The following is a 25,070-nucleotide window of genomic DNA, read 5'->3' as shown; positions in this document are numbered from 1 at the left end:
CCTGTCCCGTTTTCTTAAGGCTCACAGTGCATCCTTCCATTCATTGAGAAAGTACCTCCAGACACTAGCTCACCAATCCTCCTCATACGTCCTGTGCATCTCTAAGGCAACCTCAAAGGCCTCAAACCAATTATCTATTTCACCCCCCACAACAAAGTGAGGTACAAGGTCTTTTGGTGTGGAGACCCTCCTGTCTCCAATGGAAATTGCGTGGCCGCTGCCTCCATTTTTTCTGGACTCTGAGTTTTATTTGACCTTTATGTCCAGCTTCTTGAGACTCACTTCATGAGCCCACAACAGTTTATTTTCCTCTAAGCCAGCTTTATTCCTGCAGGGACCTTTCCTAGTCTGTCTATACCTCAGCCCATTTTGCTTTTGTAGCCAGTTCCATCTGGACCAGCTGCAGCTTGAGCCTCCTTTCAGCTTTCCTGTCCTCCAGTTCCCCAGGAGACGGGGGTTGGTGGAACAAACTGCTTCCTATGTGGGACCCAGTAGGGGGCCTCACTTCTCATGGGCCTCCCACCCTCCTCTGGTTCTGGGGCCAGGGGCAGAAGATTTTCCTCTCTTTCCAGCTCATCCTCTTCATCACCATCCTCCTGCTCCTGTGCTGCAAGTTGCATTCTGTGGACCTCTCAGGCTACCTCATATGCCGGCTTTGGATAGACCATGGCTGGTTTCAGTCCCCTCTCCCTGCACAACCTTTTTCAGCTCAGCCATACTGTAGATTTCAATGTTGTCAAGATCCAACCCTATCTCTGCAGGCAAGAGTCACAGGTTCACAAAAGGTGGAGCAGGATTTACATTTGGAAAAAGGAAAATTATGGTCAATCAAGGAGAATTGGAAGAAAGTTGAATCTGGTATCAAATCATTTATATGGGATTTTAATGTTACACAAAATCACTGTATGGCACTGCACAAACACTGTATCCCACACTGAACACCAATGTGAGAAATTGGGCTGTTGGTTGAGGAGGCTGTGAGCCCTTCCCAGGCAACAGTCACAATCCCTGTGAGGATCAACCAAAAACGTTCTCTAAATAAACATGCGTTTGACCCTCTGGTAGCTTGGCACAAAAGCAGTCTGTCTTAACTTAGAGGAAATGTGTAACGCATTAATGCAACACACAAACAGAAAAAAGAGAAAACAGAACACAAGAAAAATGACAAACAAATTTAGAAAAATAAAGTACATTTAAATAAATTATTTAACACTAAAATGACAAAAATCCAATTTGCAAGCCCGGAGATATGAAACTTTGATGGCTTAGGTAAAAAATACTGCTTAAAAGTGCCAATTGTGGCAATTAGGTCACACGGGGTCAGGTCAATATCCAAAATTCAGGATGGAGCATCATCAGCTATGGGGATCAAGACAGACCTGTTGAGAAATGAACCTTAAGTCCTAGGTGCAGAGAGTGCCATGAAGTGGCAGTCCCAGAGAACGATGCGTGGTAGACATCGAGGATGCTTTGCACAGCAGTGGTTCTGATGGGCTGGGAATGCCATGATGCAGGCTTGCATTGAGGATGCTTCATGCAGTGGAGGTTCTGAAGAGCTGCAAGGGCTGTGTTGCAGGCTTGCTTCTGGGCTGTGTCACACTGCGTTGGTTCAGATAAAAATCTGTGAGATGCTGCATTGGGTTTGTATCCTGTTGTGTTGGTTCTGGTGGACACCACAGCTGGGCTGGCAGAGCACCTTTATCCCTGCTTCCAAGGGTCAAGGACTGGAGGGGCACCACTTGGGGTGTTAGAACCCACAGCAGGCAGAGTCTACGTGTGTGGTTCACGATTGTTGGGTCCTTTTCTGTCCCTGAGTCTTTGATCAGGAGGCCAGACAACTAGTCCTTGGAGTCACTCTGTTGGTACAGGACTCAAGGTGCAGGTCCAGTCCTTCTTACTAAGGCAGCAGAGTAGCAGGGCAGTCCTTATTGCAGCACAGAAATCCTTCTTCTGAGTCTTCCACAGGCTCAGAAATGATGAAAATATTTGGGTTGGAGGTCCACTATTTATACCTGATGCCCTCTGTGAAGTGGGAGAAGCTTTTAGAACCCTCCACCTATCAAGGTGTCTGGAATGTCCTGCCTCCCTGCCCTGACCCCAGCTTGACTGGGGACACGGCAGACCAGACTGAATCCCTTTGTGAGTGTGGTGAGGCAGAGTCTTTGTGATGTGCAAGTGTAGTAGATGACAGCTCTGTCCCACAAGTTAGAGATGGTCCATCCTGCCAACATCAATCCCACCCCCCTTTTGTCTCACTGAGTGAGGGGAATAATACACAAAGAACAACTGCCAGCTACACCTACTAAATTGACTCGGAACACAGGCTGCAGGCACCAAATGGTTGGGTCAAAATCCTAATTTTCTAAAAGTTTTCAGACAAAAGAGGGCAACCTAATATGCCTTTGAGGACTTGGGTCAATGTAATATAACAGGTGAGGGTGTCAAAAAAGGGATTATTTTCAATATGTCAAAGCTTGACATTACAACTTAATTGAAGGTTATTTTCAAACAACATAAACATAAATTAAGTTTCAAAAAGCTGGTGTATATATTCAAACATTGTCTTTATATTGAAAAAGATAAATCATCATATATACAATGACAGAGGTTCCCAAAAATAAATATTATGACACATTGACATTGGTCATTGCTTGATCATATCTAACTTCATATGCCATATAGCAATGTATTAAACAGCCTCTTCGTATATACATGGGTTACGCCCATCAAAAAGTATGGTATATTTAACAGTGACTACAAAGGAAGTTGAAATGTGCATCAGAATTTCGGTCCCGGTCGTTAACAAATCAATGAGACCATCTTCAGGACTGTAGATACCTCAAGATGATAAGGAATCCATCTTACTGGCCCAATTGGAGAAAGTGTGTTAAAGATGACAACAAGCTAATAGGGGCCACGAAAGGCGTGATTTAAATAGTATTTGGGACGCTTACTGTGCACTTTTATGTTCACTGATTTCACAGCAAGCAGCTATCTGTTATTCAGCACCAAGAGACCTAACAGGGTGAATGTGCACTTTACAAATACACGTTAAGTAATTCATCCATTACATATTATATTTAGGCACACATGGTGTACTTAGGTTTCCACTTGTATAATAAGGCAAACAGTTGATTTAGTCAAGGTATTTCAAACAACTTTCCTTTGAAAGAACCCCAGCCCACTCAAACGATGTATTACACCCTCTCTAAAGAAGCCAAGCTGGGTTGACCCCTACCCTAGTCCTCTGTTTGCTTAGCTACTGCCTTCCCTTGTTTGCACAATATGGTTCCTTGTGTGAAGACAAGGTTTGAATCCTTATCTTTGTAAGGTGGCTGCCTAATAATATTGATACGATCATTAAAGAAGTCTAAAGAGTGAGGCTTCATCGCTCAAAAACCAAACCAAACTTTTCAATAACAGATTATTCTCTATAGATGTGTCATTTTCAATATAATGGAATAACGGTTATACAAATAGTGGCATCAGAGACCTTGGATGTCTTCTGCCCTGTCCCATGCTAGCAAATTTAGCACTCCTCGCCAACTTTTCACTTGTGATGGGAAGTACGTCACATGCACAAACAGAGCATGAAATATCTACCTGTATTATACATTTCTAGAATTGTTCAAAACACTTTTCAAGAGAAAAGTCAAGTCAATGTTCATGAGACTCTATCTAAAAGATACTTGTCACAGTACTTTGGTTGGAAGTCTCAGACTCAAAGGGTTTACTTTTGCTGTCCTGTGAATTTAGAATCAGATCCTCGTCAAATATTCTTTTGAACAATGAATGGAGGGATATCCTGAACAGTCCCCTGAATGTTTCACCAATGAACAGGTACAGCATTGGGGTGCAACTAGCATTAATGCAGCACAAGATGATGGACAGGCCCCTCACTATCAGGATGATAAGCTGAGGGAGAGACTCTTGGTAGACGATCAAGCCACTGTATACATGGTAAGGCAACCAGCACACAAAGAAAGAGATGACAGTGGTAGCAATCACCTTGAATGGTTTGTTAGTCTTATTGTGGTGCCCAGCCTTGAGCGTCATGGCCAATTTTACGTAGCTTGCAGTCATAATTGAAAAGGGTATAAGAAAACCCATCATAAGCTGAACGATGAACATTGACAAATGGACTGTTCTCTGTAGGCGTTCTACCTCAGGAGTAATGCTACCATCAGAAAAGGCATAATCGTTGAAGCAGGATGTTTTGTTGTTGATGTCAACAGACGTTGTTGGGAAGGCCAAATAGGGGACACTGAAAACTAGTGCTAGCACCCAAATAGAAAAACACACTACTGACGCCCATTTGGTGTTTCGGTAAGACCTGGTCCACAAAGGATATAGGACAAGCAAACATCGGTCAACACTGATGGTGGTGAGCAAGAACACCGAGGAGTACATGCTTAGAGATATCACAAAGGTGACCAGCTTGCAGAGAGTCAACCCGAATATCCAGTCTTCATCCTTCAGCAGGAAGATGGCATAGAAAGGAATGATCAAGGTGAAGAGCAGGTACGCCCAGATGAGATGATAGAAACAGATGGTGCTGGCTGTCTGGATCATCTTACAGCTCAACACCCACAAATATAAACTGTTCCCCAGAATACCAATGGTGAAAGTAACGAAGAGTAATGCAGAAAGATGAAGAGATATCACGTATTCCATGGTGGAGCCACTGGAAATGGCAGGATCTGCGGCTGTAGGCTGCACACTTCCCAGAAAAGAGAGTATGGTTGAATACTGAGTAGCGATACCACTGCCGTTTGTTGAATTCACTGTTCCCACAAAAGTGTCTTGTGTTGGGCGCTGAGGAATGGTACCATCTCCAATTGGTGTCCCGATAACTGGAAGATGGTTCATAATAACCTGGAGCAGTGTTCTGCAGGGAAGAGATTGAAGAGATGTCAATGAAACTATTTGGTTGTACAAACTTTTCAATATTTTGTGTCAATATTAGTTGTCATTGTTTTCCTTGCATTCTTCTGTTTAAACTTTTAATTATTTTTTGTTTACCACAAATCTAAGAATGATGACTTGTACGGTCAGAGGTCACTGGGGTGTATCCACTGAAGGTGATGTAAATTACAACAGGAGTCCTAGGGCACCTTCCCAATTGTGACTTACCAAAATTATTTGGACTAATTAGTCAAAACTTATTCCTGGAGAAGTTTGCAGATTTTGAGCTGAAATTTAGAATAATAAAAATAATGATTCAAAACAAACTCAATATTCTGATGCAGGTATACCGTCAGAAGATAGCAGGTCCTAATTTACATTAGGAAAGGGAGGCCATTTATATTTAGACAGTAAAAAGAAGGTATTGGAGCTTTGTGAAGCAGAAACATCACCCAAAAACACTAAGGTATTGGAGCTTTGTGAGGCAGAAAGATCACCCAAAAACACTGAACAAGCAGGCAACATATTTTTTAAGCATGTCCAGAATGCCTTAAATTCAAAATAAATTTGCATTTCTGGATCCATAATCAATGCATTGTGTAATAGTGTGACCAATCTATTGGGCAGTCTGTTGAAATTCATGTTTAGATTTTTGGTACAAATTCCATTCTGGTGCTGGAGCAGAGTTTTCATTTGGAAAATTCAGGGGCTTTTGAAGCTCTGGTATGTCTATGCGTTTTATTAATTATTAATAATTAACAATTAATTATTTGTCTTGTGCAAGTGTGTTTTTATTAATCAATCCGTTTGTCTTAACATAAGAGAAAGTTACACGAGGGTTAGCATGCGTGTGCTGTTTCTGTTTCTTAAAAAATAACGTGCAAGTTTTCATGTTTAAACGTTGCTGTGTGCTGTTTATTTTTGAGCACAAAACGCTTTCTGAATTAATGCTTTTTTATGTTGCAAGAGCTAGATAAATACATACACATAAGGGTATTAGTGGGGTTAACACTGTTTAATCACTATGCTGTAGTAACGTTTATTTTGTCTCTTTAATTAAGATGGTCAATTATGGCCTATGGAGGCCTAAACCGAGTTGGCCAAGATTGTGAGCCTGCCCGTGATTTGTAATATGAAAGATGTGACGAGGGAGACCCCTGCTGGAAATGGTCCTGAAGTCAACTGACCATAGTCCTCGCATGAAAACTTTCCATGAGGACAGCAGCAGTTTTGGAGGATCTCCAAAAGAAATGGAACGTCCTTGGTAGCCTTGGGGAAACAAAGGAGTTTTAGAAAAGGACAATGAACTGTGGCTCGGTTGCTGAGGGAAGTTGAACAAATTAGATACTTTAATAGTTTCTTGGTTCCTGTTCCGTAGTCTTCGTTTGTGACTTTTCCTGAGCGGAGATTTTCAGATGTAGCAATGTTACATCCCTTCCTTCTCGCTCTGCTCAGTGATTCAGTGAATATTGCAAACTTTTATGTGTGTTTCCATTGTAATTTTTACTATAAAAATGTTAGCCTAGGGAGGGCTTTTGCCTCTTGCCATTTTGCCTTTGCCGCGTGAATCTGCGTTGCTGAGGATCGATGCTGAAGGGACTTCGTCTTGAGAGACTATTACCGAGAGACTTGTCCTGACCCGTTCTGACACTTAGTTAGAATAGGTAACTATGAGAACTGATTTATTCTGATTGATTTTCTTTGACTAATTTAGATAAAGCAATATAATTTTTAAACATGGTGTTGAATATTCTTTCTTGTCAGTTATTGTGTACATTTTTGATCATTATTGAATAGATTATATAGAGTATGTTTAAGGACAATCACTATAATTAGGTCTTATCGTCCTCGATATAGATGCAGGGTGGTTTAGGAGTTTTCTTCTTCCCACAGGTTTATTGCCAGTAGAGTATTTGAGCGTATGTTAGTGAAATGGGCCCTAGCGTATGATGAATGTATGTGCGTGTAACTGTGAGATTACTCTATCCGTGGTAGTGGGAATAATTTACATACCCTGATCTCTATCAATTTCTCTGGTAGCAGAGGATGGTTTTGATGGTTGTCTTGATCTGATAAGATTGCTTGTACATTAGCTTATTGATTATTGATTTTATTTTGTCGATATTGGTATATGTACTAATACTATATTTTGGAGTAGTCATGTTGAGTTATATGTAGTGCTTCTGGAATTTGGAAGCTGGTAGCAGTTCCGTAGTAGGGCAGAGGAAAGTATATGCTGCTCTCGGGAAAGACGGAATTGTAAGGAATAACGTGTGACAATTGAAGTTGCGCGTCACATTGTCTGGGTTCGGAATCAGTGACATTATTGTATGTTACTATTAGAATATATTTCTGGTATATAAGGAGTGTGTATCGTAGTGAAGGTTATATGTGAAACTCTGGTCTTAGGTCCCAGGGATCCGTAAGGATTTCCGTTAAAGCTTATTGCGGGAGGAATAATAGGTATTCTCTGAGCTTGTTTGAGGAACTGGGCAAAGTTGCTTAGTTAATGTATGTTATAATTCTGTAGTGGGACAGATTGTGCGCTGTTCTCGGGAAGCAGGATTCTGTGTGCATGTACTATATTTCTCTTGTATGAATGTGCGTGAATGCATATACATTTATTGATTGTAAGACTCTTTGGATAAGTCCTAGAGGAAACAGTTATGAGATGTATGAAAGTTTGTTGACTCTTGAGAAATAGACTCTCTTTTACTATTCTGTGGTTAGCGAAGCAGACAATGGAGATGTTTTTATGTTGTAACTAATAGATTTTGTAGAAATCTTGACACGAAGTCTACTGAGAGATTTTGTAAAGGAGGGGTAGACGAGTGACAGAAGACAGCGACTGCAGCGACTGTTGACGTCAGAAAGACCGCGCTCTGATTGGATAGTGGATCAGAATAGGGTTCGCGCTAGGATTGGTGCGTTAGTATAAGTCGCGCAGGGATTGGAAGAGCTGTTAGTGACGTAGACGCTCCAGGATTGGTGCGTTAGTGTGAGTCGCGCTGCTATTGGTTGAAAAACTCGTATTGTATATTTATAATACGGAAAGAGTAGAGAGTTTTGGTAAGCGCTAAAATGTATTACCAAGAAGAGAAAAAGAAAAAGACATTCTTTGGAAAAGTTAAAAAGTGGTTTAGCAAGGATAAAGAGGTTAAAACGAGAGAGGGTGAGTTGCTACCTCCAGCGAAAACACCCGCATCCTTCATGGCTGCGAAATATGGGTATCATACCTGTATATGGTTAGAGAATTGGGTTAGGTATACTAAAGAAGATGGTGTTCTAGCTTTTCCAGAACATGGTTCATTTAATCTGGCCGTGTTGAGAAATTTACGGGAAAAGATGTCATGCTTAGACCCGAAGCCGAGACCTACACAGTTTGAGGCTTTAGTGGAATGGGAAGAGGAAGTTCATGAGCGAGAAAAACAGAGATCTGGAGGGTACTACAGGCATATGTTTGGGAGGAGACATGATCGTGAAACACATCATGATCGAATGAAAAGATGGCGAGATGCTAGTATGTCAGAGGGATTATATCCAATGAGAACAGTTGAAGAAGGAGCAGAAAGGGTTCCTGAGTCAGATATGAGAAGATATGGAGAGTATGAGGATGAGGTCTTGAATGACATGATTTATAAGAGACCACCTCCATATAGACCAGAACCAGACGAGAGTACACCCGTTGTTTCTCCGATAAGAGATACAGTCTGTATTATTGAGAAAGAAAAAGTGACACCTGAATCAAGAGGTAGTAATTCTTTCAGGGAGAGAGAGAATCGAGGTAGTGACGAAAATGCCAGACAATTAGCCAAAACGACAACAGAACTGACTGAGAAAATTAGGGAGTTAACGAAGAATCTGGAAGCTGTTACGGTGCCTGTAACTATAAGTCCGGTTATTCCTATGTTTGACAGACAGAGGACAGGTGAAAATGGACTGGTAGTTCCATATGTTGCGAATGATTTGACAAATTCAGTTGGTCCTTCAGGAGATTCAGATAAAAGAACAGGGAGAAGTGACCTGAGACAAACCAGACATGACACATGTAGCGAAATACTGGATGCTAGTGAACCTAGTTGTTCAGGGATGCCAATTTTAGAACCGCAGAAAAGAGTGGTTCCAGTGAGAAAAACTGCTGAAATAACAGTTGATGATTTAAATGATTGGATGAAAGTTCTTCAGAAGAAGGATAAAAATTCACAAGTTATTGATGTGGCTAGGTTACGGATAGAATTAGAAGAGCTTGTGACAGGAACAGTTCCAACAGAAATCCTGAAGAGTCATCATGATGGTGAGCTGATGTTTATGTGTAAAAGTATCACCTGGAGAGCAAGAAATACACATGATAGACTAAGAGCGATAGCAAATGAGCAGGGAATTGACATTGATAAAGTAAAGGCTTTGCAAAAAACCTACAGGATGGATTTTACTGAAAAGGATATAGAAAATGTGAATACTTCTGGTAGAACAGGACAGATCAAGGAAATGATAGCATTATTGCGAAGATGGGGTGATGTAGAAAAGTGGAAAGATAGGTGGTATAAGAAAAGAGATGAATCTGAAGACAGGACAACTTATTCAGCATTTCCAGTGAGAGAAAAAGAGAAACCAGTGGAGCATTATCCCATGAGAGAAATACCTGGAGGAGGATATGTACATGTTCCATGGACCAGACAGGATATTTTATCATTTACGAATGATTTCCCTCGATTGAGAGAAAAGCCCGTCGAGTGGTATAGGCAGGTAGACAGGTTTGTGAAATTGTCAAAAGTGCTCTGGGTTGACCTGAATAGTCTGTTTGATATAATTGTTCCAGCAGACTTGTGGACTGAGTGTAAAATAGTTGTGAGTTGGCCTACTGAGGAGTATCCAAGAGATCCAAGAACAGGGGCACCAGATCCAGAAGTAATGAGAAAATATGATCAGGTGATGGTATACCTGAAGAGTAAAGTTCCTCCAAAAGAGAAAGACTGGGTTAAGATAGATCGAACACAACAGGAAGCAAAAGAATCAGTTCATGCTTTTTACGAGAGGCTGATACTGGCTTTTAAACAATTCAGTGGAGATGAACACCTGGGTGACAAAGATTTGAGTCATTTTGTATACAGATTTGTATATGGTCTAAGACCTGAAATTGGTGAAAGAATTCGTGAGCACACAGTGGATTGGCAGAGTAAGAAAGTAGATGAGATTCTGAGACATGCAAAATACTTCAGTGATGAAATTGAAGCTAAACAAAGAAAGCTGAAAGAGAAAGCGATGTGGGCACAAGTGAAAGTTGCAGAAAGACAGGAAGCACAGTTGGTGGAACAGGCAAATAATCCAGGAAACAATGCGGGGAATAGACCTAGGTATGCAGGAAAAGGAAAGGGAAGTCTTGAGGAAGCAAAGAAAAAGTTTCCGTGTCACAACTGTGGCCAACTGGGACATTGGAGATCTGAATGTCCTAATCCACCATTAGTGAATAATGAGGGTAAATCCTTAAATCAACAGGTGCAGAATGAAGGAAATAACCAACAGCAACAACAACAGAAAGTTGTGAGACAGCAGAGTCAAGAGCCAAAACCGCCCTTGCCGCAGAATAGAGGGGTACAAAAGTATAATCAGGATTCAGGATTCTACAATGATGAACAGGTAAACAAACCAAGACGTTCTAACAAGGTACAACAGTACTTGTTAAAGAGTGAAGGGAGTGAGTCTGAGGGTGATTATTGACGGTGCCGAAGAGAGGAGGAAGAGTGCATACTTGGTGCAACTCTAGAAATAGACCAGGCAGGACCATTTGTGGATGGGAAAATAAATGAGGAGAGTGTTACTTTTTTAGTAGACACAGGTGCGACAAGATCAACTGTCAGGTCAACAGATGTTAGAAATCTTCCTCTCTCGGATGAAGCAATCCAAGTAGTTGGTGTAGCAAACACACAAATCAGGACACGTCTTACTGAACCAGTAAGAGTACAGATAGGGAAATTTTCAGACATGCACAGATTTATTGTCTGTGACACGAGTCCAGTGAACCTGTTAGGTAGGGACTTGTTGTGCAGGATGAACTGCACAATTTTCTGTACACCGGATGGAATAGCTGTTGAGACACCAGATGATGATGTATTGTACCGAATGACTCTAGAAAATAGAGAAAGTGAGTTAATTGGTGCATTTGCAGTATTTAATCCGGAGGATTTGCCTCAAGAGCTGAGAGACACAGTGAAAAGAGCAGTTTGGGATTTTACTGGAGAGGATGTGGGATTGATGAATAATGTAGATCCAGTGAAAATTGCAGTAAAAGAGGGAATTACATATCCTAACATTCCTCAGTACAAAATGACACCAGAAATAATTGAAGGGATAACTCCTATAATTGAGAAAATGATTCAGCAGGGAGTTCTGAGAGAACTACTGAGTAGCCCGTGTAATTCACCGATAATGGGTCTGAAGAAGCCTAATGGCAAATTTAGGATCGTGCAAGATCTGAGAAAAGTTAATCAAATTGTGGTGGCATGTTGTCCTATTGTGCCAAATCCATCAGTGATTCTGTATCAAATTCCACATGATGCTGAGTGGTATACAGTGATTGATTTGTGTCATGCGTTCTTTTCAATTCCATTGCATCATGACAGCCAGCCGATTTTTGCATTTAGGTTTGGCCAGCGTATTTTAGCATGGTGTCGTATCCCACAGGGGTATACGGAGAGTCCTTCGATATTCAATCAGCTATTGAAAAAATCGTTGGAGAGTTTAATCATGCCTGAGAACTCAGTACTAGTTCAATATATTGATGACCTACTTGTGGCATCAAAGACACGTGAAGCTTGTGAAGTAGATACCATAGCTTTACTGAATCATCTGGGAGATGGAGGGTTAAAGGTATCTCCAGCCAAATTGCAATTTTGCAAGAAAGAGGTGCATTATCTTGGACACAATATTGAAAAAGGTCTGAGAAAAGTGACTAATGACAGGATCAGAATAATCAAAGAAATGAAAGCTCCAAAAACCCAGAGAGAAGTGAGAATGTTCCTGGGTATGGTGGGATATTGTCGTCAGTGGATAATTAATTTTTCGCTGATAGCAAAGCCACTGATTAAATTGACAAAAAGTGAGATGTCAGACCCATTGGATCTGGATGCAGAACAATTGGCAGCATTTGAAGAGCTTAAAAGTAAAATGTGTGAAGCTCCAGCTTTGGGTATGCCTGACTATGAGAAAGAATTCGAGCTGTACTGCAATGAGAGAAATGGATGTGCACTTTCAGTGTTAATCCAGAAACATGGACAGCTGAGGAGGCCTATTGCGTACTTCTCATCGACACTTGACCCTGTAGCTGTGGGTTTACCAGGTTGTCTAAAATCTGTGGCTGCAACATGCAGAAGCCTGGAACAGAGTGAGGGAATCATAATGGGGTATCCTGTAAGGGTATTCGTACCTCACAATGTGGCAATTCTTTTGACGAGAAGCAGAACTCAGTACATGTCACATAGTCGGTTGACTAAATATGAAAAGGTGATTCTGGGAGCATCAAATGTGACTCTTGAGAGATGTGTGAATGTGAATCCAGCGACACTCTTGCCGGATATTGAAAATGTGGGTATAAAGATGGAAGATGATCATGATTGTTTGGATGTGCTTGAGTACTGTACAAAACCGAGACCAGACATAAGGGATCTTCCCTTACCTGAGAATGACCATGTGTTGTTTGTGGATGGATCATGCCTGAGAAATGATAATGGTGTGCTATGTGCAGCATATGCGGTGTGCAAAGTTTCAGAGGTCATGGAAGCATCGCCATTGAAAGGAGTGAAATCTGCGCAAGTTGCTGAATTGGTGGCATTGACAAAAGCTTGTGAAATTGGGAAAGATTTGAGAACGACTGTGATGACTGATAGTCAGTATGGATTTGGAGTGGTGCATGATTTTGGCCAACTTTGGCTACAAAGAGGTTTCTTGACGTCAGGTGGAACTCCAATAAAGAATGCTGAAATGATTGGTAAATTGCTTGAGGTGATACAGCTGCCTAAGGAGTTAGCAGTTGTAAAATGTGCTGCCCATGGTCAGGGGGAGGATTTCATAACGGTTGGAAATAGATACGCGAATGATGTTGCGCAATACTGCGCCAAGACAAATCAGTCCATTAATCGGGACAGAGAGGGGGAAATGTCTTTTCTCTCTGTGATGTTTACTAATGTCTTAGAGACATGGGATGAAGTGAAGCAGTTACAAGATGAGGCAGGAGAAGAAGAGAAAAAAGATTGGATTAAGGCAGGATGTGCTCCAAGAGAAACAGACCATGTTTGGGTCTACAGAGATGGCAGACCAGTAATGCCGAACTCAATCTTGTCGTCAATGGCAAGGATGTATCATGGCCAGGGACATTTGGGGAGGGACGCAATGGTCCGGTCGTTCAAACAAACCTGGTACAATGCAAAGTTCAGGACAATTGCAGAGAGCATCTGTCAAAGGTGTTTAATTTGTCAGCAATTTAACACTGGGAAAAAGACAGTGGTGAGTCTAGGGACAATTGGCAGAGAAGGAGGTCCTTTTACGAGAATGCAAATTGATTTCATTGAAATGCCCCAAGTGAACAGACTGAGGTATGTTCTAGTGGTAGTCTGTTTGTTTTCAAGGTGGGTGGAAGCTTACCCGACTAGAAGAAATGATGGATTAACAGTGGCAAAATTACTGTTGAGGGAGTTGATTCCTAGGTACGGGTTTCCAGTTACAGTTGAGTCTGATAGAGGTAGACACTTTCAAAATGAGCTTATAAGTTTAATTTGTGAAGCATTGAAAATACAGCAGAAGCTACATTGTGCATACCGACCAGAGGCTTCTGGTGTGGTTGAACAGATTAATGGCACAATCAAAAATAGGATTGGAAAAATGTGCTTAGCCACTGGCATGAAATGGCCAGATGTTTTACCTCTAGTTCTGATGACTATGAGATCTACTCCAGATAGAACTACAGGTTTGAGCCCGCATGAGATAATCATGGGACGTGCAATGCGCCATGCATTCGTGCCTGTAAATAAATTGGTGACAATAACTGATGACATGATTTTGGATTACTGTAAAGGCCTGGCTGACGCAGTTCATTCTGTGTTTCACCAGGTTGGAGAAGAAGCTACCACACTTGAGAAGAAGCAAGCCCATGATCTGAGTCCAGGAGACTGGGTGAGGATTAAGGTGCACAGAAGAAGAAATTGCTTGATTCCAAGGTGGGGAAGGCCGAGACAAGTTATTCTGACTACGACGACTGCAGTAAAGTGTGCTGGAGTGAAGCACTGGGTACATGCAAGTCATACTCTGAGAGTTCCAAACCCAAAAGAAGGGACTGGTAAAGAGTATTTTGAAGAGTCAGATTCTAGTGATGGTGAAGATACTGAAGATACGGAATCAGTGAGAAAAGAAGCAGAAAGAACTTCAAGAGAATCACTGCGAGTATCAGAGAGAAGATCGGATTCTGTAAAAGAGCCTGAAGTTTCAAGTAGCAGTGGAGGAAAAAGAAAAGAAAAGAAAAATCACACAGAGACTACTCCTGAATCAGAAGAGGAGGAGTTTGAAGAACCACTTGAGATTATACTTGAAGAAGCAGGGTCAGAAGAAGATAGAAAGGGACAGATTGCGGAAGACCCCCGAGGAGGTGTAGGGAACATTCATGACGAGCTAGGTGAAGGGACAAGTAGACAGCAAGAAGATTGCGTGTCGGAGACTCGAGGAGGGACAGAAGTAGGGAAGTCTCAAATAGTGGTGAAAGAATCTGTGGAAGAAAAGAAAACTGCTAAGAAACGAAAACAGAAGGCACTTGAAACAGAATCGGATGATGAAAATGAACAAACAGAGGGTCGAGTTCTGAGAAAGAGAACTTGGATTGGAGAGAGGAATGATAAAGAATTAAGGCCGAAAAAGGTTGTGAAAGGAGATCGTTGGCCTAACAACCGAGTTAAAAGGCTGAGATACAGAATAATAAGAGCAAATTCATCAAAAGCTGAACAAGTAAATGAAATATCGAGTCAAAGTTCAAAGACTGAAGGGAAAGAATTGAAAGAATCAAGAGGACCAGAAGAAGTCAAAAGAGTGAGAAAACCTAACCAAAAGTATAGGTCGCCGGAATGGATGTATGTGACGCTGCCTGAAGGTGAAGAGGTGGAAAGTCAAGGAAATCCAGAGGAGACCGTACGAGGAGTGGTTGAAAAAGATACTGGTGAAATCCTGAAAGTACTCTTGACTGACATTGGAGAAGAGTCAGATACTGAGGATTTGGATTTGAATGTTGGAGATCTAATACAATTTGATGTTGAAGAAAGTGAAGTGAAGAATGACAAGTATCCAAACTGAATAAAAGAGGATTCACTTGGATTAAGTGAATGGAAAAGATCATTTGAAGAAACTGGAAAGAGAGAAAAGAATTTGAAAAGAATTGCTGAAGATTTTTAAAGTTTCAAATTTCAGTAGTGGAGTAGTGGTTAAGTCAAAGTAGTAAAATGGCTAACATAGAGGATAATCAAAATAGATGTGCCTTCTTTAAAAGGTGGTGTAGGATGTGCTGCTGCTGTACTGGATTATTAATGCTTCTATGGGGTATTTTAGTTTTATTAGTGACTTTTAAGGTTGAATTTGGGATGAATACAGAAAATGTGACAAATATAGAGAAGAGTTCACAAAAAGTAATTCCAATTAGAAGTAGTAGTTACATACACAAAGATAGGTCAATTAATAATTTTTCTAGTAATGTTTTTTCGAAGTTGTTATATGAATATGTGAAAACGATGGAAGTCAGGGATTGCTATGTCTGTATGCAGTTACCTGCATCCGTTTCAGAGGGTGTTACTTATCACCATTTACCAGCTACATATGGTATTTCTTGTAGTGTTTTAAGTAGTGTTTTTTATTTGTTAGGGAAAATAGATTATAAGATGTCTAACAGAGATAGTATTTTTGGGCACTTGCCAATGAACAAAGAGCTGAATCCAGCTAAAGAAGCTAACACTTTTGGTGAGATTTTTATTGAAGAAAAAGGATTAACATTAGATTACATTTTTAAGAATAATTTAACTTGCAGTCTGAAAGAAGAGGAGAAGGCTTTCCTGGATATGGTAGAGGAAAGGAGATTGAACAGGCATGAGAAAGCGGGAAAATATGAAGTGAGTGAGACAATTTGGGACATTGAGATGGGAAAAGAGTTGAAAAATGGGGCTAGTCCAACTTTAGCTCTAGATGTACCGCAGGAGGGTTTCTTTTGGTGAATACGGAATTAAGTGCCGTACGTGCCATGTCTATGCAAAATCGACTTGCCCTTGATATTCTATTGGCCAAGGAGGGTGGAGTCTGTGGAATGCTGAAAGTTCAACATTGTTGCACTTACATTCCTGATGAAAGTAAAGACCTGAAGGTCTATATCAAAAATATTACTGATTTGCATGAAGAATTAGTACCACTTGAAGCTGGGAATTTGTGGACTAAAATAGCTAATAAGATGATAGCTGTTAAGAATTTTATTGCAAAAGTAGGTAGTACTATTATAGGTAGGATATTGTTTCCATTAACTTGTATAATTATTGCTTTATTGATACTGAGATTAGTGTGTGTGTGTTGTAAAAACAGGAGAGGGAGAAAGAAATTGAATAAGGAAAAGAAAAACAAGAGGTCAAAAAGAGAACCACAAGAGATTGAATTAGAAGAATTGAGGGAGAGTGTTTATTTAGAGACAAAGAGAGATGATGAAAGAGTAACTGGTGTGTAATGTTGTGTAAGGGGAAAAGACATTTCTGATTTCTCCTAAAATGGGATTACATTTTCACTAATTTTTTTTTGGGGGGTTTATTTGGTGATAAAATCACCAAAGGGGGGATTGCTGGAGCAGTGTTTTCATTTGGAAAATTCAGGGGCTTTTGAAGCTCTGGTATGTCTATGCGTTTTATTAATTATTAATAATTAACAATTAATTATTTGTCTTGTGCAAGTGTGTTTTTATTAATCAATCCGTTTGTCTTAACATAAGAGAAAGTTACACGAGGGTTAGCATGCGTGTGCTGTTTCTGTTTCTTAAAAAATAACGTGCAAGTTTTCATGTTTAAACGTTGCTGTGTGCTGTTTATTTTTGAGCACAAAACGCTTTCTGAATTAATGCTTTTTTATGTTGCAAGAGCTAGATAAATACATACACATAAGGGTATTAGTGGGGTTAACACTGTTTAATCACTATGCTGTAGTAACGTTTATTTTGTCTCTTTAATTAAGATGGTCAATTATGGCCTATGGAGGCCTAAACCGAGTTGGCCAAGATTGTGAGCCTGCCCGTGATTTGTAATATGAAAGATGTGACGAGGGAGACCCCTGCTGGAAATGGTCCTGAAGTCAACTGACCATAGTCCTCGCATGAAAACTTTCCATGAGGACAGCAGCAGTTTTGGAGGATCTCCAAAAGAAATGGAACGTCCTTGGTAGCCTTGGGGAAACAAAGGAGTTTTAGAAAAGGACAATGAACTGTGGCTCGGTTGCTGAGGGAAGTTGAACAAATTAGATACTTTAATAGTTTCTTGGTTCCTGTTCCGTAGTCTTCGTTTGTGACTTTTCCTGAGCGGAGATTTTCAGATGTAGCAATGTTACATCCCTTCCTTCTCGCTCTGCTCAGTGATTCAGTGAATATTGCAAACTTTTATGTGTGTTTCCATTGTAATTTTTACTATAAAAATGTTAGCCTAGGGAGGGCTTTTGCCTCTTGCCATTTTGCCTTTGCCGCGTGAATCTGCGTTGCTGAGGATCGATGCTGAAGGGACTTCGTCTTGAGAGACTATTACCGAGAGACTTGTCCTGACCCGTTCTGACACTTAGTTAGAATAGGTAACTATGAGAACTGATTTATTCTGATTGATTTTCTTTGACTAATTTAGATAAAGCAATATAATTTTTAAACATGGTGTTGAATATTCTTTCTTGTCAGTTATTGTGTACATTTTTGATCATTATTGAATAGATTATATAGAGTATGTTTAAGGACAATCGCTATAATTAGGTCTTATCGTCCTCGATATAGATGCAGGGTGGTTTAGGAGTTTTCTTCTTCCCACAGGTTTATTGCCAGTAGAGTATTTGAGCGTATGTTAGTGAAATGGGCCCTAGCGTATGATGAATGTATGTGCGTGTAACTGTGAGATTACTCTATCCGTGGTAGTGGGAATAATTTACATACCCTGATCTCTATCACTGGCATATTGAAATGTGTGCATCGTCCAATACACTACACATTTATTTGTTATTGTATTGTCAACTAAACATAGTTGTGAAGCAAAGTTGGGGGACATAATTTGTCAGATCCCTAATGGACAACACACAGGCTCATGCTTGCCTAATGAAATCTGGTTGCAGACCAGTAGAATAATGGTGAAATGATCAAGTCTGTGATTGGGCAGTGTGTTTTTCCAATCACAAGTGGGAGTGGCATAATTATTTCGATAGCTGAAAAGGGCAGTGAGGTAGACCTTGCAAACAGATGCTCTCACTAATATACTCACTCCTATGGGCAATTGTTTAGAAATGCTATTCTTAAAAAGATTAAGCAATGTCTCCTTATTAGCAATTTCCCATCAGAGTGGCAAGTTATCATTTGTTCAAGAATGAGATCAAGGTGTCATAATGATGTGTCTGGTTAACAAACGTTCACTTTAATCAACCTTTATTCCATTTGTATATATAGATTTGCAGTCTGCATTTCACATGGTGAATAGGCTTTACCTTAAGAAAAATTAAAACAAATGGGCATGAGTCAATTTCCATTAGTTCTATTAATATAAGTGCATGCACCATTGAGTTGGGTAATAGACATCTGTTATTCAGCGCTGAGATACCCTTGGGTGAAAGTATGCTTAACAAATACATATGGTATGTTATGTTAATCCCTGGGTTAAGGTAGCAATAGTAGGTAATGTTGAAGCACCACATTATTGTAAGCATTCAAAAGCCTTAATCTGGGCTGTAGCTGAGCTCTTCAACCCATCAGGACCTCATTTATCAAAAATGCAGATGAATAACCACCTAAATTAAGAAAGACTCAGATAGATATAATGCCATACAATTTTATATCACTGGCGTGAACACAGGGTCAGATTTACTGTGGGCTTGCCTTGTGCAAATCCTCAACTTGGATTTACCAAGCCACACATAGTCACCTTCCATAGTAACGCAAGGCTGCACATTTCTGTCCCAAACTTCACCAACTTCACCAGCTAAACTGCAAGCTGTCGGATCACACAAAACTACATCGCATAGTCATAAGAAGAGCAGAGAATTAAGAGTTTTATTGAGGTGAGCTGACAGACGTATTATGCAAACTCCAGAGGCCAAAAGTGCATATCTGAGGTGCATGCCCACAGTTCTATGTGAGCTTAAGTGCTGAGATACTCTTGCAAGCGGCTCCAGGTGCACTAGCTGATGGAGCTTTGCGTGATATTTGGAGGACTCTGCAGGGTGGGGCAGCTCTGTGAGTCTCAGGATTAGGACAGAAGAGCATGATGGAGGGCATGCCGTAGTGGGAAGAGTTTGGTTTGAGTCAAAGCCCTGGAGTAGCAGAGGATCTTGAAAGGCTGGATTGAGGTGCATTGGCAGTAATATGTGGCTAACACTAAAGCTACTACTGCAGGTGAAGTTTGGGGAGTAAGAGCTGTTTTACAGTGAAGCTCAGTAACCGGAAGTGCTTCAGTTCAGAACTGTGGTATTGTTGCCAGGGCAGCTCATTGGACCCCAGAAGTATATCTCAGGAGGAAAGCGAAGCTGTCTCGAGGAGCACAAGAACAGAAGGTGAGAACCGAGACAAGGGAAAGATGGAAATAGCTCAACCAGAGGGAGCGGAAAAAAAAAAGAGAGAAATACCAGCAACATGACGACGGCATGCCAGAAAATCAATATATGTATTAATATTCTGATCATTGGTCACAATATGTTTGATAATCTGGTGGATGAGAAAAAGTGTTGAATCCAAGACTGCGTGCGTGTCTTACTTGGAGTCAGGCCCGGCTCCGGGAATTTTTATTTGGGTGGGCCAACAGCGCATTCGGATGGGCCACTGCGTGCCCAATTTGGCGCTTCTGGAGGTAGCCTACAAGCCCTGATTACATCATATGTACTTGCAAACAGGCAGCATGATACAACGGATTGCTTCTGTGTGTACACAGAGTATGTGGAGAGTTATTTGAAAGTAAGACCAATGTCTGGACCTAACTACAAACCCTCAAATTCCAGCTGGCCAGGCAGTAAGAGCAATGTCTGAACCTAACTGCAAACCCTCCAATTCCAGCTCCCCGGCTTCAACACAAGTCCTTGAATGCTAAGCATATTATAAAGCATTCAAGATTAAGGAAGTCCCTATTACTACACGAAAGACTTGACACCATTGCACTAGAAAGGCTGGCTATTTACTCATTGCAATTTGCCCAACTCATTTCTCTGCACAAATGTAAGTTTATACATTTTATTTTCTTGTCATTTTTGTGCAAAGTACTTTCATAGATAAAAATTCTTGAAAAACAGTAACACATTTGAAAAAAGAGAAAGGAGTATTTTATAAACTGCCAGCAGTTTTCACACCGACCATTTCAAAGTAGCAGTTCCAGTCATAGAGGTAACCTTCAATTGTTCTTTGAAAACTCCCTTACAAACTCATCCATACATAGGTTTGCAGTGAGCTCTTTCTCATGTGCTAAAATGGTCAAATTCGGTTTCCAATCATGATTCCTTGTGCGTCGGAAAGGTGTGAGGACGCGGGATAGGGTTGAAAAGGAGCTCTCACTGGCTGCGGTTGACACCCCTATAACCAGCGCAGATACATACATTTCATGAAGTGCTGGGAAAGCTTCAGCATCATCATGTACCAGTTCACAAATGGTGGCAACAGCTGCACCATCTGGGACTTTTTTGTGACAAAGGTTTTGCAACAGTTAGTTCTGCTGCAAGAGTAGCTTTGATAACATTAGTTAGGTCAAGGAGGGGTTCACACTTGTTCATATCAAGAAAATGAGGTGATGAGGAAACAAAGATAGCAATGGCTTCGATAAGTTCAATGTACTTCTGGGAGAATCTGGTCTCCATTTCAGCTATTGCTCTGTCCAGAATGTTCAAGATGGGCTGCCTGAGCGCTTGCTGCTGAGAAAGTTCTCGGCTTGTTGCCAGGATCTTTGAACCAAGCAAACAGACGGCTCAACTGCCTCGGCTCTTCCTGTTCATTTGTTGTCCCACCCACCACTAGAGATGGGCCCATATATCTAGCAAGGCCTACTTCAGGGCCCTCCTTTATCACTCCTTAGTCTAACATGGCCCAGTAAAACGCATTATTTTCCAAATCTCTTTCTAATCATTAACACTCTCAAAAAGTGTTTCATTCCCCATGTAAGGTCCCTTTGATGGGAAGAGGTTTCTGAGGGGGGAGTATCAGGCAAGTAACACTACTCAGCCTCCCTCGTTGCCAGCCTTCAGAGAGAATCTCTCTTCATTAATGCCTCCAACTGACCCCGGACTCTGCAGCGCACTCCTGTCCAGGCCTGATTATCAATTTTCTACCACCCCTCTACCGTGCACCTTATCTCACGGCTGACCTGGATCCCCAGCCCCATATCAGCCACCATCCAGCTCCACTTTCATTATTCCCGTAAAAAACATTAGTAAAATAACCGTCAAACTCAAAACATTGACTATAGCAGTAAATATAATTGGCACACACTTTAAAATATGTTACACAGTGGCCCTAATGACCCAACTGCTAATTAAATAAGCAAAAACAGAAAGGCCATTACAGGGTCTTTTTTAGTGCTGGTGCGAAAGTATTTATTGCTGTCCCACCACTGACCTCTTGGTCCATAGACACCTTTACTACCACCCTCTAACAGTGCACTTCATCTCTCCGTAGCCCCTTTCAGTCATGACCTTCTCCTCAGACATCCTCCCTACCACCCTCCACCAGTGCTCCTCATCACTCCAAAGCCCCTCCCCATGACCTCCTCCTCAGACACCCTCACAAATACCCTCCACCAGTGCCCCTCATCTCTCCGTATCTCCACCCTCATTACCTCCTCCTCGGATTACCTCATTGCCACCCTCCACCAGTGCCCCTCATCACTCCAAGGCCCCCCATGACCTCCTCTTCAGACTCCCTCACAAATACTGTCCATTAGTGCCCCTCATATCTCCGTAGCTCCTCCCCCATGACCTCCCCCTCATGACCTCCTCCTCGGATTCCCTCATTGCCATCCTCCGACACTGCCCTTCATCTCTCCGTAGTCTCTTCCCCTCATGACCTCCTCCTCAGACTCCCTCCCTGCCACCCTCCACCAGTGCACCTCATTGCACCAAAACCCCTCCCCCATGACCTCCTCCTCAGAGTCCCTCCCTACCACCTTCCACCAGTGCCTCTCATCACTCCAACGCCTCTCCCCCATGACCTCCTCCTCAGACTCCCTCACAAACAACCTCCACCAGTGCCCCTCATCTCTCCGTATCTCCACCCCCCATGACCTCCCCCTCGGAGTCCCTCATTGCCACCCTCCACCAGTGCCCCTCATCGCTCCATAGCCCCTCCCCCATGATGTCCCCCTCGGATTCCCTCATTGCCATCCTCTAACAGTGCCCATCATCTCTCTGTAGCCCCTCTCTCATATGCATTTTATTTGTTGTATAGCGCTACTCGTAGTGTAGGGTGTCACAGTACTGTACATCATGCACACATCATGCAGAGACAATGAATCATACAAGTATGTAAATCAGCCTATAGGGAACGTCACATAAGCTAATGAGGATTACCAGGTGTAGGAGTCACATGTCTACCATGCTGCTGGGCAATATGTTTGAAGAGGGTTGGGTCTGGAGAAGCACAAACACAGGATTTAAAGCATACCCCAGTGGTTGGCTTTACTGATTAGAATGTATATCTGCCAAAACTCTTTATTGCAACATTAGAATAATGAAAGACTGGGAAAATTCAAACTAACTAGCAATACAATACGGAAAAAAAAATCTAATTATACCATTCTGGTTTGTATGCAGGTCTTTGATGACAGTCCATAGGTCACTGTCCTATGTTAGGATTGTAACTTCTGAACTGCAAGTAATCATAGGATCTCTGTGACAAAGGCAGTAACCCACTGAGCTATCCACGTTAACTACAGTTTAACCGCATTTAAACACTACAGACAAAAGATTGCTCTCCACCAGGATCATTAATCTGTCACAGCCCGATCTGATAAACAGCTCAAGGGGTCAGGAAGGTCAGGAAAATGAATCGGCCAAACCAAACTCCACTTCACTAGCTGGAAAGAATGAAATATCCACGCAGCAGGACCGTACACAAAGGCAGCGCCAACAGAAAGATTTCTCCCCTTGCCATGCCCCTATTGTACCTGCACGAGTTGGCGGGGACACAGCCCACCTTTCTAATAGGAGATGCGTGATTGGGGGTGCGAGACCAGGCAACTACTAAAGTAAGAAGAAAAATAACGTTCAGAGAACGTTTTAAATTGCAGTGGCCATTTTCTGCTGGCTCTGCTGACGTCACTGCCAGGGCCAAGGCTCGTGTTTGGGTGGGCCTGGCTCACCCGGCCCACCCGCTAGAACCGGGCCTGCTTGGAGTGTGTGTGTCTGAGCGTGATTGTGTGCTGGTTGCATGAATATCGCCACGCCATCTGTTTCATTTCCTCACCTTTTATTCGGTCTTTATCTTCGATCCGTTCCGTGAGGTTGGGTGTCCTTTCAGGCGGCGCAGACATGTCTTTTGTTGATGAGCCCTCGTTTCCAAGCAGCCCGTGACCACCCGCTCTGGCGACGGATCAGGACTGCCCGAGACCGCCAGTCCACCTGGGATGCTGCCCTGCGGCCCTCTGCTCCGGGCCCAGCCCTCGTGCCTGCTTTTATTGAGGCTCCTGCTTACATCACGCATTCCAGTCCGAGCTCAGCCTGCCACCGAGGAAAGAGAAGTGACGGAAAAGAAATTCTAGATGAGTTCTTGAGACATCCACTGACCCCGGGGGAGAAGGGGTGTCGTGATGGAGTGAGGCAACTCTAGTCAGGGGTGATGGAAAGGGGGGATCGGGTGTGGTCGACAAGTTGTTGGTGGCCCGCGGGCACACAAGACAATCACAAAGACCCAACAGATAAGGAATTAAACGAGTGAGTCTACGGAATAGTTATTGTGAAGCACAACTCTTTGTATGTATTTGTTGAGCAATTTTATACAACTCTAACCACAGCCTGAGATGCATGTCACAAGGCAGAACTTTCACCGCACGGTGACTTATCACAGTTTAAAGCTGACCCCCCCCCCCCCTCTCTCTACCCTGCTTCGCTCTAACTTTCTGTGCTTTGCTCACCACTGTTTTCTGTCGTTCCATCATCTTTCTTGCCATCTATTTTACCATTAAAATTGCCTTGTCTTAGCGCATCTGCCTTTCTCTCGTTTCGTGCCAGTGTTTTTTGCTTTTCATCCGTTTTTCATGCCTTTCTGACTCGTTCTGCGCCCTGGTCTCTGACGTCTCTATTTTTGTGACAGTGAGTTCTTAGTTTTTCACCCGCTTTTCTTTGCCTTTGTGCCCTGTTTTTGTGTCCTGTCTTCATTGCTCCCACCGTCAAAGCGCCCCACTATCTCACTCTCCACTGCTCCTTACCTGGTCTTTTCCCGCGCTGTCCCGTGGCCCTCCCAACCCCACCCACCACCCCCTGTGCCCCTCCCCCTCCCAGGACCTATTTAATGTAGACTAAAGTGTGGGCGCGTGCAGCAGGCATGCCAATGGTGTGCCACAGATAAGCCCTTCTGTGCCTGCTTGTCCCTGACCTGTGTCCAGCGCCAGAAACACTGCTCTTTCCTTGATTTGTCTCTACCCCTCTGCACTCCTCCATGCCTTCAACCCTGGCTGTGCACCACCACCACCACACCCACTGCCCCAACACTCAACACAACCACACCGCTAGCACCCCACCCTTGATATCATGCATGATTCTCAATGCTGGCTCAATCAGCAAACATGCCACAGAGAGATGGACCCTCTGAATGATGCCTCCCCGAATCTCCTTGTCCTCCTTTTCCTCATCAACACCAGAAATCACCACCGCCACCCTGGCTGTCGACAAGATCATAAAACAGGACCGCGAAAACAGACCCCAAGGAGGAATCACCTTTATCAAACTTTCGTCATCAG

At 42.3% G+C, this 25,070-nt stretch overlaps 1 protein-coding gene across 1 annotated transcript; it reads right to left on the bottom strand.

Annotated features, from left to right (window-relative positions):
* Window positions 1-906: 906 nt before the first annotated feature.
* LOC146808964 (putative G protein-coupled receptor 33) lies at window positions 907-23,825 on the bottom strand. The gene is made up of 2 exons (XM_085615764.1): window positions 23,579-23,825; window positions 907-4,888 (listed from the first exon to the last, which is right to left on the bottom strand). The coding sequence occupies exon 2, from the start codon at window positions 4,867-4,869 to the stop codon at window positions 3,679-3,681; it is 1,191 nt and encodes a 396-aa protein (XP_085471890.1). The 5' UTR covers window positions 4,870-4,888; window positions 23,579-23,825; the 3' UTR covers window positions 907-3,678.
* Window positions 23,826-25,070: the final 1,245 nt, after the last annotated feature.

This window comes from Triturus cristatus, chromosome 7 (genome assembly GCF_964204655.1).
Source record: "Triturus cristatus chromosome 7, aTriCri1.1, whole genome shotgun sequence".
Lineage (NCBI taxonomy): Eukaryota > Metazoa > Chordata > Amphibia > Caudata > Salamandridae > Triturus > Triturus cristatus.
This window is presented reverse-complemented; position numbering and strand designations above follow the sequence as displayed.